At 40.9% G+C, this 14,705-nt stretch overlaps 1 protein-coding gene across 3 annotated transcripts in view; it reads left to right on the top strand.

Annotated features, from left to right (window-relative positions):
* The window catches only part of Cntnap5 (contactin associated protein family member 5), a 956,023-nt gene that overhangs the window by 545,494 nt on the left and 395,824 nt on the right, over positions 1-14,705 (top strand). For all 3 annotated transcript variants that reach the window (XR_005974031.1, XM_041648130.1, XM_041648128.1), the window contains exons 9-10: positions 2,836-2,985; positions 6,854-7,025. Coding sequence is in view for 2 of the 3 variants with exons in the window: in XM_041648130.1 (XP_041504064.1) it covers positions 2,836-2,985; positions 6,854-7,025 (322 nt within the window). In the remaining variant the exon portion in view is untranslated. The remainder of the gene's footprint in view (positions 1-2,835; positions 2,986-6,853; positions 7,026-14,705) is intronic.

Here is a 14,705-nt window from a genome sequence, read left to right as displayed (position 1 = left end):
CCACCTTGTCATGAGGAAAGGTCCGAGACTCAATGTATCAGTGGGGTTAGCTGGCCTTCAAGTTTTGCAGATTCTCCTGTCATCCCTCAGAGGTATACCAGAATTATAAATGCTGGTGCCACTGCCTTGAGCTTTTCGCTGGGTCCCAGGGATTTTTGCTTGTGAAATGCAGGGATCTGCCCCTGACCTACTCCTCAACCCCATCTAGTTCATGAGGTTTTGTTGTTTGTTTGTTCTAGTGAAAATGCCCAAATTCCCTCCACAGAGATTCTAAGGAAGTTGATTTGAGTAAAATATTCTTTAGAACCCTGTTTCAAAGGCTCTTGCTGGACTCTTCTTAGCCTGGCATCCAAGGCCTTGTTCATCTCTTTTTCATTTTTCTTTTTCTATTTTCCATTATCTATTTCTTTGTTGTCTGAGCAGATAGCTGTGTCCTAGAATTTTTGCTCACTGGACTGAACTGTTTCCTACCTACTCAGTGAAACATTCCTAGACTTCACATACAGAGGCAGTAAGTCCTCTTTCTTCCTTGCCTGTCATCATTGTCTCACCTAGAGCTGGAAGTTTGAGACTATTTGTTGTTGGGTTGATTTTGCTTCGATTTTTTGGCATATATTAACCTACATGTAATTGGTTTCACTATAACATTTTCACGCACATGTATATTATACTTTGACCATATTCACCCCTTTACACTCTCACTCTTTTTCCTGGCCCCCTAACTTGTATTGGTCCCCTCACTTTCCAAACTAGTCCCCTTTCTATTTTTATGGGTCCAGTTTCAATAACTAGTGAGTTTTATGGTGTTGTGTACAGGAGTACAGGTCAGGAGTTACAGGTTCTAAGATAACTTAATAGTGACTGTACTACTGAAGAAAATGACCTCTTATCCAGCAATGATTAACTGAGTAGAAATAATGATGGGTTGAATTGTCACAAGTTTCTCACACTCTCTGACAGAGTATTGGTGAGCCAAATTTTATGTAGGTTTTATGTGGGTAATCGTAGCTCCTGTGAGTGCAAACAGCAAGGTTATGTCCAGCGTCAGTCTGAATGTCCATTGTCTGGCTTGTTAATTTATCTGTCTTCCTCATTTGTATATTGTCAAAGGATAGTGTTTTTATTCTTTGTACAATTACCCCTACCCTTTAACTGTGGCTCATTCCAAAATACAAAGGAATATGTTATTATCTGTACTTTTCCAACCCTAAGGGTGACTTTGATTCATGGTTTTGCCTATCAGTGTTAGTTCATAGAGTGCCAAAATACTTAAGCATACAATTATAGTAGTAGTTACAATCCCTAGAGCCATCCTTAAGCACAGTACACCCTTTTGCAGGCGAGGAAACTGAGACAATTGGAAGGAAAGCAGCTCAGTGCACAGCCAGGCAAGCTGAAAATCGTCTGAATGATGAACATGTATAGTTCTGTGTCATTGTAGCCTTAACACTTGATATAGCTGTCTTTTTGAGCGTTCAGTGGGGGCATAATCAAGCAGAAGTCTCCATAGATGGAAATTTTTGAGTGGAATTAATTGGCCCTTCATGATTAATTCCTAATGCAGCTCCCTTAGTAAGGTAGGTCAGTGTTGCAGAGCAGCTGAAAGAGAGAACGAGTAAAGCATTAGGAGCGTTTGCTTTTAATAAGCCACCTCTTGCCCTCCAAATGCTCTGGGATTGTCTTCTAATCATGTTTGATACTTTAATACTGATATCAAATTGGTATCATGAGTTCGATTCCTGGATTCAGGTAGTGGAAGGAGAGATTCAATTCACACAAATTGTCCTTTGACCTCCACATATACACCTCCCCCACATACACCTGTACAGTCAACTAAATATATTAAAATTGCTACAGTTGGTATTGATTTAATCTGGCCCTGACTACGGTAAGAAACTCTGCCTTGCAATGGGGTTGGCCTTGTCCACTTCAGTAATCTGACAAAGTAGAAGTAAGCAAACGTGTGGAGAATGAGACAGTGTGGGACATGGAGAAGGCTAGTAGGATACCGAAGAGGATTGTTCAAAGCATATTACAGTCTTAAATGAAACCACACTAGTGCAGTTGTGGTGATTAATGTTAGCTGTCACCTTGATGGGATCTAGATCACCCAGGAGCAAGCCTTCAGGCACACTCAAGATGGATTGCAGAAACTAAGGTTATACTGAGAATATGTATGAGGGACTCCCTTGACCATAGTAGTTGATGTGCAAAGACCCATCTAAATGGAGGGAAGAACCATTGCCTGGACTGGGGATCTGATCCTGAGCTGTGCACAGTGGAGAAAGCAAGCTGAGTAGCAGTGTTTTCATCCTTCTAGTTCCCTAATTGTGAAAAGTCAAGTTTCTGCTGCTTGATTACCCTGTCACTGCAGACTGTATCCTTGAACTGTGAGATGAAATAAACCCTGTCTTCCTTGAGTTAATTTTGTCAGGGTATTTTGTCACAGCAACAGAAAAAGAAATGAAGACAATTAACCCTCAATAATTAAATAAAAATTTATCAGAACCAGTGCATCCAAGTGGTAGAGGGTATGCATCGGATATGTGCTAGGTCCTAGTTTTGATTCTTGGAATCATCTCTTAAAACAATTATTTCTGGGGATATAATTGCTGGTCTCATTTTGAGGATTGCTTTTTTTCTCTGCAGTCACTAATCACCATCCTAATTAATATATAACTTGCATTTGTTTAGCACAGATGCCCCACGTATTTAGGTTTGTCCCCTTTGTTTCTTAGCCAAAACTATCAGAAATGGCTTAGGAACAGAGACTAAGTTGTAAGTCAGAAGAAAGAGATGACCCTCATGAAATACCCGTCCCTGTTTCTTTTGCAGGCAGTTACTTGAATGATGGCCTGTGGCATTCTGTCAGCGTCAATGCCAGGAGAAACCGGGTCACTCTCACACTGGATAATGACGCCGCTTCCCCGGCTCCGGACACCTCCCGGCTGCGAATTTATTCTGGAAATAGTTACTACTTTGGAGGTAAATTCCCTAGCTTTTGAGACCTCAAATAAAAAGATAGGGGAATTATTCACCATGTGCTTTGTTAATTAGGCTATCTTCCCCACAGCCCTGCATGCATACATGCATGCACACAAGCAACAAACAGTGAGAAACCAAAACATCAGGCAACTGTGTCACCTTAAACTAATCTAGAGCAGTGCTGAGGACAGAAAAGGCAGGGGTTACAAGAGCTTGGTTACATAACTCAACAAGGGAGTTGCTGTAGCCGTGCCAAGCTGCTTGGTCACACTGGAAAGAAACAAGTCAGCTGAAAACTGAGAGAAAAGGAGTTGAGAGTCAGAAAGTACCTGCAAGTGGGAAAACTCAAGAGGGAGGCACCAGTGGCCTACTCAGTCATCTATGTTGCTCCACTGCCTCTCTTCCTTGTGAGCCTTATTTCCCCTTTCCCATACCTTGGAGTTCAGCCACACTCAAGAAGGAGACAGAGAAAAGTGTATAGGAGCTAGGGGCTCCAAACGAAGCGCCATGGCTGCTTTTTCTAATGTTTTCTAAACCCTTGCACTACTTCCAGAGACACAAACTAAAGTAAATTGAGATGACCTATGTGACAGCTTAACATTTTTATAAATACACCTATGTTGATTATTTTTCAGTTTTTATTTATTTTTCTCTCATACAATATATACCATGACATGTTGAGTATTTCAAGTGTATCTTTTATTAGAAGAGAAAGAGATAGTGCCTATTTCTGTAGTCATGGTCTGTTTACAGAAGCCACATCTAAAGGGCACTTAGACCCCACAGCTCTCTGATTTTAAGCTCTTAAAATACAGTCATTGTACTCACTTTCCTAAAACACAGAGAACAATTTCAGAATTGCTGGGAGATAGAAACAGGAGCAGAATACAGGCTTAGTGAAGTTTGTGGTGGAGGGCTTACTCAGTGTGTAAACGGCATTGGTCTCCATGAACAGATTCACACCCAAACCTCAAGCATGTTCTTCACACAGCACACATACACACCCAACTCCAAAGCCCCCCGTGCTTCCCCCAATACAATTGAGAGAGTGACACAAACTGGTTGGGATCTTGTCAAGGGGAGCATAAAATTACCCTGCCCTAGACCTGACTGTTCCTTTTTATAAGGTAGCTGAAGACTAGCACTGAAAAATAGCATTTACTGAAGAAATGGCAAGATGTCTCCCTAGGCAAAGGCCCTTGTTACTCAAACCTGAGGACTTGAGTTCTATTCTTAGAACCTGGAGTGGGAGAAGAGAACTGGCTCCATAAAGCTGTCCTCTGACTTTCATACATGCATGGATGCACATGCTCGTCTGCACTCTCTCTTTTTCATAAATAATGATGATGATGATGATGATATCAATAAATTACACCTGGAGTCACCCAAATACTAATCATACATTCTACACTGAGCTACACCAAAAACCCTGTAGTCCCTTACCTCCAAAATCTACAAATCATCCCTTTCTTCCCAAGGAAAAACATGGAAGGCTTGAAACACAAAAGGGTCTTTGCATAGGTACAGAATTCATATGTAGGATCTCCTTGGAAGGAAGCAATGTGGAACAAGATCAGTGAGGTTGGATTTTAGTATGAGGAAGCCCCACTGTCCTCCCCCTACAATCACTACTACATTCACAGCCATGGCATACATGTTTAAGTGATAATATTTCCATATAAGATATAACAAGACTGCTGTTTGTGGAAATAAAACAATCAGTCAGTTGTCAAGACAGCTCAGTCATAAAGGACTGGCTGTGTAAGCCTAAGGACCTGGGTTTCAATGTTTGGAGCCCCTGGGAAGCCAGTCTCTGTAGCACTTGTCTGTAATCTCCAGGCAGCTCATGCCAGTGAACCTGGTGTACACAGTGGCAAACCAAAGACCCAACCTCAGACAAGTTAGAAAGTGCCAACTCCTGTAGTGGTCCTGTAATATCCATGCATGGGCTGTGGCATTTGCACACCCAAACTCATATACATTGTCACTCAAAGGTTAAGAAAATCAAATAATCTGTAGATGACTATAGAGACAGCATATGTATGGAGAAGGCTCAAATCTGTCTTCACTGTAGACCCCTAGTGAAAGCAAATGAATGGAACAAGTGCAGAGCTGTGGTCTCAACTCAAAGCTGAGGATTCTGAATCACATACTATATTTTAGCAATGGAGAAAGAATAATGGTCAGGAATTTATTTTCACGCAAAATGGCTTTGAATAATCATGTTACAATAATCATCTAAAATATCACAGAGGCAAAATGGCTCTCCTCCCCTAGCTAGAATAGTGCTAAATTCTGGGTGTGTTTCCAGGGGTGCTATACTTAGAATGTGAAGATTTATCTATGATTTGAACAGTGTTTAAACAAACCCTCACACACAGACTGTAAACTTAAGGAAGGTGAAAAACGAGCTTCAGCAGTAATCGTCAACTTCCATAAATTCTCTCTACAGCTTCAATTAGAAGTTGTAGCATCTCTTCATTTTATAGTGTGCCTGTGAGCTGGTAACCAGCTGCTGGGCTTCAGCCCTGCAGTGGCTGTCTATTAGCGATGGCTGAAATAATTCCCCATTATTTATGGCTTATTGCTGTGTTTTTAGGCTCCATTCCCATATGCTCTGAACCTTTTAAAACCACTGAGATGGAGTTTGTAAGAGCACACATACTTGTCTCCCTGCTTGGTCCTCACCTGTCTTAACCGGGAGTACATTGTCCTGGCAGCAGGTGATGCTAAACAGGGCAAAGCGTTTTATCTCTATAGAACAGTCATTAAGATGTGTGGGGTTAACCTTCTGCGTGTGCTGTTACAGCCTGTAACTGCACACTTAAGCAGGCAGTTCTCTTAATGTCTGGATTTGCTTTGCACAGCATGTCAAAATTCCTGCTTGGCTTCTGAGAGTACCTTTCTCGTGAACTAAGCCTGTTAATGCTCCACAATTAACCAGACAATTACTTTACTGCCATCCTTAGCAGAGCATGATTTCCTTAGAAAGAAAGTGTAATTCAGAATTGCATTGTGAATTTTGATGTGTGTTTTGAGACAGAACCAACATTTCCAAGCACTTACAATATGTGAACAATATATGAAGGATGTCATTCAAAAGAAAGACAAATTGCTTTCCAGCAGAAAAAAAGTGTGTGTGTGTGTGTGTGTGTGTGTGTGTGTGTGTGTGTGTGTAAGACTCAGTTAGTAAAATGCTTGCTAAGTAAGCATGGAATTCTAATTTTGAATTCTCAGTATCTATAAAATACTGGGCAAGGCATGGAATACCTTGAATTCCAGTGCTGAGATAAACTGACTCCTGAGGCTCACTGATGACCCAGCTAATCCAAGTCCAGGTTGGGTGAAGGGACAGTGTCACAAAAAGCAAAAAGAAAAGTGAACGCAGATTCCTGGGGCTCATGACCAAAGTCTAGGTAAATTGTGGAGCCTTTGGCTCACAGAGAGATCTTATCTAAAAGATTAAACGGAAAGTGGTAAGACATACTAATATGAACCTCTGCCTTCTACAGATGCCCACATGAAATAATGCATCTGCAGGCATACCACACACACACATACACACACACACACGCACACATACACGCATACGCACACTCACACACACACACACACACATGGGTGGAGTTAAGGTAACTGTTATACCAATGATATTCCCTTTGGCAATTTTTTTCCTTTATAGTGACTGAATACACCCATTTTGCATCATTTCTGCCCCTCCTCTTGAGCCTGGATTTACAGCAAAAGTGTCCCCTGTTGAGAATAAAAAAGTGCCCAAATAATTAGAGCTCAAGATCTTCCATCAATAGGTTGCCAAAGCAATGACAGATCATTTCAGTGTTCTTCATCTTTTCTCTCTGTCCCACAGGGTGCCCTGACAATCTCTCCGATTCCCAATGCTTAAATCCCATTAAGGCTTTCCAAGGCTGCATGAGGCTCATCTTTATTGATAACCAGCCCAAGGACCTCATTTCAGTTCAGCAAGGTTCCCTGGGGAATTTTAGTGATTTACACATTGATCTGTGTAGCATCAAAGACAGGTAATTATTGTCTTGTCTCCTCTGTTCTCCCACCCCTTCCCGTTCTCCTGTTCTAAATATGAGTTTCTTTAAGCAAAATTCTAATCCGCTGACATTAACCACATTAGACATAATTGAGTCGCCTAATGGAAAATATTTCTGAAAGGATTTCAGGCCCAGAGAAAAACAGTTTAAATTAGTTGAGTCTCTCTCTTCATGTTGACTTGCAGTAAATGGGATATGCAAATTGAATCAAAATACAAATTTGTGAAAGGATTAAAATTTTATGCACAAACAGCATTTGATTACTTTGAAGTTAAGAGTAAAGCATGAAAGAGGGGGGAATTACTTCTCCCCTAAACCATTTCATTCTTCGCTGTGGGTATCCTTCCTAAAATGGCATAAAGCTTTAGGAAATCTACTGCTAAGGTTTGGCTGTGCTCAACGTGAATGTCCTCAGTTTGGGATGGCTGGTATAACTGCCACCAACCCCACCCACTGTTTCTTTAGCTCCAAAGAGACCAGACCGTACGACAGTGAGAATGAGTTCTTTAATTTTGCAACCTAAAGATCTAGCATGACAGTCAGTTTTCAGTTATATCTCTCCTGAAATTTGACTTCTCTTCTGTTGGAAATTTCTAGATTTGAAGTCAGAAAACCAAAAACAATAGATGGTAAATTTCAGCAGGATTTTGCCATATTCCTACTGTATCACCTACCTGCCTCATTCTTCGAATTCTGCTTAATCCTTTGAGATATTAATGGGCCAGTAGGGAGATGAGATTAAGTGTTTACATATGTGTTAGTATTAGAGGTTCTTGGCTATATTAACTAGTTGTTGCTGTAAACTCAAATATACCTATTTTAGAAACATTGTCACTAGTAAGGACACATGATTCCAGTAAGTTGATACCACTGTGACAATAAGGAATGAGACTGAGGAAGTTTGGGAATGTGATTGAATCATGTCTTAAAGGATAAGGCAAAATCATGCTTGGCAAAGTTGACGGTAGGCAAAAGATGGTAGGAAATAGCGCCACAGAACTGTGTGGAAAATATATGGCTCACAGTGTTATCAATTCAAAATGCTTTGAGTTTGCATTTAGAATCTCTAGTACTGGGATACATTTTATAACTAATAGCATATAATAATTTCCTTGACAAAACTTATTTCCTGAATAACAAGTAACCAATGCCTTGTCTTGCAATTTACTATGTCTTACTTTCTGCTGCTGCAGTTCAGTACATAGGTGTTGCAGAGAAGGTTCATGGCTTCCAAAAGGCTGGGGTGTGGACATGGAATCACCACAAAGAGGGCTTTTGTACTTGAAGAATTTGGTTCTATGCTCTGTGTGAGAACAAAGAAGGAACACATCTGATTTGGTGGCTAGAGCCATGTCTTGAAAAAATGTAGGGCAGAGTTAAGGGAGTTCGGGAGTGAGTGTCCCAGTGCATAGGAGAAACAAAGAAAACAGTCAGGTACCGATACTGCGGGACATAGGAAATAAGCCATAGGGAACATGGTCTTTGCTAATTCTGGAAACCGTTGCTGTAATTAGATGAAGCCTAGCACACATTTCTGATAATAAATACCATTTCACATGCAATCACCTCTACACCATACTGACTTCTCTTTTTGTTTTCACACTGACTTTTTGATCCTTGAGCTTTTTTTTTCATTTGACCAGCTGTGAAAGTGGATAATAAAATGTGTGTTTCATTAAAATGTGCTAATTTAGAAATCTCCAAACCAAAGCTATTACAGGGAATGGCTACCACCCCACGTTTTTATTCCCGGCAAGGGAGAAGCTTCCAAATCCATCAGCTGGTGCAGTATTTTATGTACTGCAGATCAATACAGGACATTTGTCATTTGGGATCTCTTTGATACCTTAATATACAATCAAGAAAGCTCTCATTGTTTTTGATTACATGAAAGTCATTGCCATCTACCCTGCACCATTACCTTTGTGTAATTGTAGTCTTGAGTAATTATATTACATACAATTGTGTTTTGGTTAATTGTATAATGAGGAATGTGTTTCATTTAGTGGGTAAAGGATATGTTTCTGTTGATTCGCCGTCACTTTCTATAACAAAAAGGAAAAGTGCACCAAAGCTTTGGTCTCTTACTGATGTAATTTACTTGTTCGACATCTGCGATGAGTGGGGAGAGAGGAGGAGGCTTACAAAGGCAAGTGTTTCCTGAGATTTGTGTTTTCTTTTCCTTTTTGTGATAAAGATAAGTGTCAAAGTAAAAGTGCATAGATATGTGAACCAGGAGAAATAATACATGTTTAAATAAAGCGGCCAGAGGTCAGAGGTCAGGCAAGGAGCTAAAAGCCTCATTGCTTGGGGAAGCAGGCACAGGGGCCTCTGGTTGTTCCTAGCCAGCTGACACAGTGAGGTTCAGGTCCATGAAAAAACTTCTCCAGTGTTCTGTTTTTCATGTGTTTACCAATGTGACATTGTTAGCCAGCTGGTATGAAGTTGCTGCTAGGGATGGCAGAGGTTTCCAAACCAGTTCTTCAAGCAGTACTGAGTATCTCTTCTTCTTGGACTTCTGATACTAAGGCTTGCCTTCTGTGTGTGCTTCTTTCTTCACAGTAAAAGGAGACACACCTCCACACCTGGGATTTTATTTCCTTTTTCCCAACTGTGCATCTTACATATTTAAATGTTGTAGTTATGATCAATTTTGGGGGAAATCAGATATGGGAATGTCATTGCAGTCTTCAAGAAAAAAGGCCTCCATTTTCCAAAATCTTAACAGGCTTCTCTAGCAGAGTCTCGCAGGCTCTTTGAAATGGTACTGACAAATTGGTAGGTTCTGCTTGTTTTGAGTTGTTTAAAATCAACCTTTGGAGCATCATTTTATGGCTAGAGAGATGTCTCATTAGCCAAGAGTACTTGATTCACAAGCATGTGTACTAAGTTCAGGTCCCAGCACCCATGAAACAAGCTGTGGGTGGTAGCATCACTGTAATCCTAGTGCTGTGGGGCGGGGGTAGAGCTGGAAGGTTTCTAGGGCTTGTTGGTGGCCTGCCTGGTTATAAAAAGCAACAACAAAAACAACCTATCTACTGTAAGTTCCATGTTCAAGAACGAAACCCAACACAAAAGAATAATGTGAAGAGCGATGGAGGATGGTACCTGACACCCACCTCTTGCCTCCACACTTGTGCACAGTGTGCCATACGCACACAACAACAACAAATAATGTTCAGAAACTGACACTGAGTTTTATTGAGCTTTCTGAAATGCCAGGAAAATTTTGGATGTCACAAGTCCCATTTCCTGTGGAGGGCCCTCATATAGCAACACAATTGAAGTAGGCTTTGGAATATCATCCAGTCCTAGTCCCAAACATACAGAAATGGAAATTACATGGAGGGTACAAAGTCAATTACAGAAGAAGGCTACTGTATCCTAAGGAGATTTTCTTCTTATTCCCTTTGAAAATGCTTTTCCCACTGGGTGGATCACACACATAACTGTGTATTCAGCTTCCTGCTGCCAAATTTGTCGTTAAACACTGTTTCCCCCTCCATATCTGGTTCTTTTCCTCCTAGCACATTTTCTACTAAGAAAAGCATGTGTCTTGCTCTTTGGTCAAGATTCTTAGCTTCTCAGCTTGAGCATGCGGAGCCACAAACACAGAGGAAGAGAAAACATTATGTTGGATAACCTCCACAAACAGATTCTTGATACAGCCCACCCCATGTGTGGGTGTGTGTTAAAAACAGTCGCTAGTATAAAAAGATTGCTTTGCTGGGTAATACATATGTCTGAGCTCTTATGTAAACTGAAAGCCTTCATGTCAGGTGCCAGGAGAACCATGGAAAGGGCAATGCCCACACAATCTGAGTTCTTCTCCCTAAGTGAGAAATGCTACAATATGGTATTCTCCCTTCATGCGTGAAATGAGGCCAAAATCAGAATGAGAGCATCTCTGCAGTTTTTTTTAAAACCCATTTTTGCCCTGTTTCATGGACGAAAAGGAAAGGTTGTGGTTTATGGAGTAATTTCTGAATAAGCAATCTTTAAATATTATTTCCTTTGACTCTCTCCACAGTCCTAAAAAGCCCAAAGTAGTTCTTCAAGTGAGGCCAAAGCACAACATCACAGTGCACAGTGCAACTTGTTAGAAGTAAACTTTCTAGGCTAGGACATAGTTCAGCAGTTAAAGTCCTGACTATTTTGGGAGAGCATCAGGTTTGAGTCCCAGTACCTATGTTGGGACCTCACAACCACTTGTACCTCTAGCTCCAGGAGATCTGACTTCCTCTTCTGGTCTCCTTGTGTGCTTGCATTCCCATGCAAAGTTCTACACTAATACATACCTACAGTTAAAAAAAAAATCTTAAAGGACTTAGTTTACGAGAACAGGCACAGGGACATGGCTGCAGTTTTAAGAAATTCTGGTAATTCTTAGAGAAACACACATTTGAGATTCATGGGGGTTGTTGCCAATACCCAGAGAAGCTCACCAAATGCTTGGTCAAGGTCACATGTTTAGTAATCATTGGTGCAAGATTCTACCCTAGTGTTTGCCAATTCCAGAGTTTATGAAAGTGTGCAGGGCTTGTTGCTTAAATTTGCAAAAAGAAAAAGGACTTGGGTGGCCAGAGCATGTAGAGGAAGGTGCCGCTAAGGAAGGAGGAAGCTGAGGAGTGGGCTAGATTTGGAGAGGTCAAGGAGCACAGCCTAGGCATTTGTTGTAGATAGCACAGTGTAGGGCTGAGAGTACAGGAGGTGTTGTTGAGTACCTGTGTGCATGATCAGAAGGCTGTACCTGGTAATAACAATACCTAGCAATGAGTGGGAACCAAGACCGGAGGGACTTGGAGAGTAATAAAATGTCTACAATCTGACTAAGAGAAAAATGAATAGCTTAGCTTTAAATAATACTTGCTATGAGTCAGTAAAAGTGTGTGTGTGTGTGTGTGCATGTGTGCATGTGTGTGTATATGTGTGTATATGTATGTGTGTGTGCATGCAATTCTAACAGTAGGGTTCATCATTAACTACATTTTCTTATAATGAGTTTGAGACACAAAGATTCTAAGTAAACTTTCCAAAGCTATACAGTCAAGCAGGATGTAGCAGAAATAGGTTATGCATCAACAAATCTACTTGGAAAACATGGGCCTGTTTTCTCCATTGTACTCCCTCCTCTAACATGTCAAGGTTGTGAAGCAGAAAGCGATGAATTTCCATGTTGGCTCAGAAATCACACACTGTCGGAGCTAGAAAGACATTCAATTGGTAAGTGCTTTGTGCCAAGGCATGAGGGATTGCGTTTGGAAATCAGAACCCACTTAAAAGTCAGTCAGAATGGTGTACTTACAGGCCCAGCATAGAGAGGCAGAGACAGGGGATCTGGGGTTCTCTGGCCAGGCAGTTTCCCTGAATCAAAGGGTTGCAGATTCAGTGAGGAAACCGTCCTCAAAGTAGAAATGGTGTATTGAGTGATTGAAGAATACCAATGCCATTGATCTCTGTCCTCCACATGCACCACACACATGTACACATGCATCTTCAAACATATGTGTATGCACACACAACAAGAAATGGGTTACTCTTCATACTACTGATTGTCACAGCCATGTGTAGAACATACTGAGAACTGGAGCATACTGAGACCTAAGGTTTCCAGTCCAAGTCTTTGGTTTTACCTAGTTCTTGGGGATGGTTCCAGAAGGGAGGAACTTTATAATTAGTCTAAAAAAAAACCTGTTGCATGGAGGTAAACATTGACCAACTTCAGAATGGGCAGTCCATCTAGTACTCAGAAGAAAAAAAAAATTACTGAATCCTCTTTTCTTCAATGGTGGCTGTCACACCGTCTCCTTAAAGTTTTTAAGACCTGAGTGAAGCAGTAGGTCTTGTAAGGACTATGAACCTGGCTTTCATAGCCGTAGCTTCCTTGAAGGAGGGCATCTGTGTTCTCTTATCAGCCTGATCTCTCTTGTCACTTGATCTTAAGAGAAAAGTTGATCAATTTGTTGATAAAGTGTCACTTTCCTCTTGGGCGAAGGGATGTCACTATTGTGGCTTGAATGTAAAATTTCCTCCATAGGCGCATGTGTTTGAACATTTGGATCCTAGTTGGGGATACTGTTTGGGAAAGTTGGGGGACTATTAGAAGAGGGAGCCTTATTGGAGGAAGAGGATCAGGGGGACTGTACCTGATGATTGACAGCAGGGCTGAGTCCTGTTGCATTTAGCTTCACTACTATGGAGACAATACTACCAGCTGCTTTCTGCTGTCCCCATGTTTTCCCACCGCTGTCATTTGAATACCCTAGAAATGTAAACCAGAAACAGCCCTTCTGCCCTTTACTTCCTTCCTGTCTGATATTTTGTTACAGCAACGAGGAAAGAAACTAAAGTGTGCACTGGGTGCTTTTATTCATAGAAAACACAAACAGCCAACCACATTGGGGCGGCACCTCAATGCTTTCCCATAAGGCTGCTGTAAGAAGTTTCCCTTGCCGACTGACAATCTGAAACACTAGTGCTTAAAACAATGGCATAACAGTGGCCCAGTGAATTATCACAAGAGTTTGTCTACTGTTTGACAAGGCAGGTGCAAAGTAGATGTTTTGAGAACACTGAGAAATCTGTTGTCAAGAGCAGCCTGCCTTGCCTTCCTGAGTAATATTAAGAAATGCAGCTTCTGAAACACAGGAGCCAAGGAAGCTTTCAGGCTAGAAGGAAATGTGAAAAAAAAAAGGCAACTTTACACTCAAGTCACTTCTATGAGGCAGGAACATTTCTAAATTGATAATTAGAAGACAAAAGATTCCTCTGTGTTATTGATCTCTTCCCAAGATCAATACCTCAATGAGCCTTCATCTGACACCCTGATAAGGGCTCCTCATCTGTTTATCACATTGAAGAGACTCCCTGCTGTACAACCAAGGTAACATTTAGTTTGTTCCTTATCTCTGTTGATATACATGCTTTGGACTGGAGAGGGAATGTGCTGGTCCCAAAGGAAGCACTGACTGCCATTGTCAGTATCATTCACAGATATAATTAGAAGGAAAATAGCTTAATAATTTGAGTTGGTCAAATGGAAAAAAGCATATTTAACAAATGGTGCTGGCATAACTGGATATCAACATGTAGAAAAATGAAAATAGACCCATATCTATCACCATGCACAAAACTCAGATCCAAATGGATCAAAGACCTCTACATAAAGCCAGCCACACTGAACCTTATAGAAGAGAAAGTGAGAAGTACACTTGAATGCATTGGCACAGGAGACCACTTCCTAAATGTAACCCCAGCAGCATAGACACTGAGAGAAACGATTAATAAATGGGATCACTTGAAACTGAAAAGCTTCTGTAAAGCAAAGGACATGGTCAATAAGATAAAATGACAGCATACAGAAAGGGAAAAGACCTTCACCAACCCCACATCAGATAGAGGTCTGATCTCCAAAATATACAAAGAGCTCAAGAAATTGGTCATCAAATGAACAAATAATCCAATAAAAAATGGAGTACAGACCTAAACAGAGTACTCTCAACAGAGGAATCTAAAATGGCTGAAAGACAGTTAAGGAAATGTTCAATATTGTTAGTCACCACAGAAATATAAATCAAAACAACTCTGATATTCCATCTTACATCTGTAAAAACTGCCAAGATCAAAAACACTGATGACAACTTATACTGGAGAGGT

This window comes from Microtus oregoni, unplaced genomic scaffold (genome assembly GCF_018167655.1).
Source record: "Microtus oregoni isolate MIOR12 unplaced genomic scaffold, Mior012 000003F_ref0000135, whole genome shotgun sequence".
Classification (NCBI taxonomy): Eukaryota; Metazoa; Chordata; class Mammalia; order Rodentia; family Cricetidae; genus Microtus; species Microtus oregoni.
The sequence above is the reverse complement of the archived record's forward strand: the minus strand, read 5'-3'. Positions and strand labels throughout refer to the sequence as shown.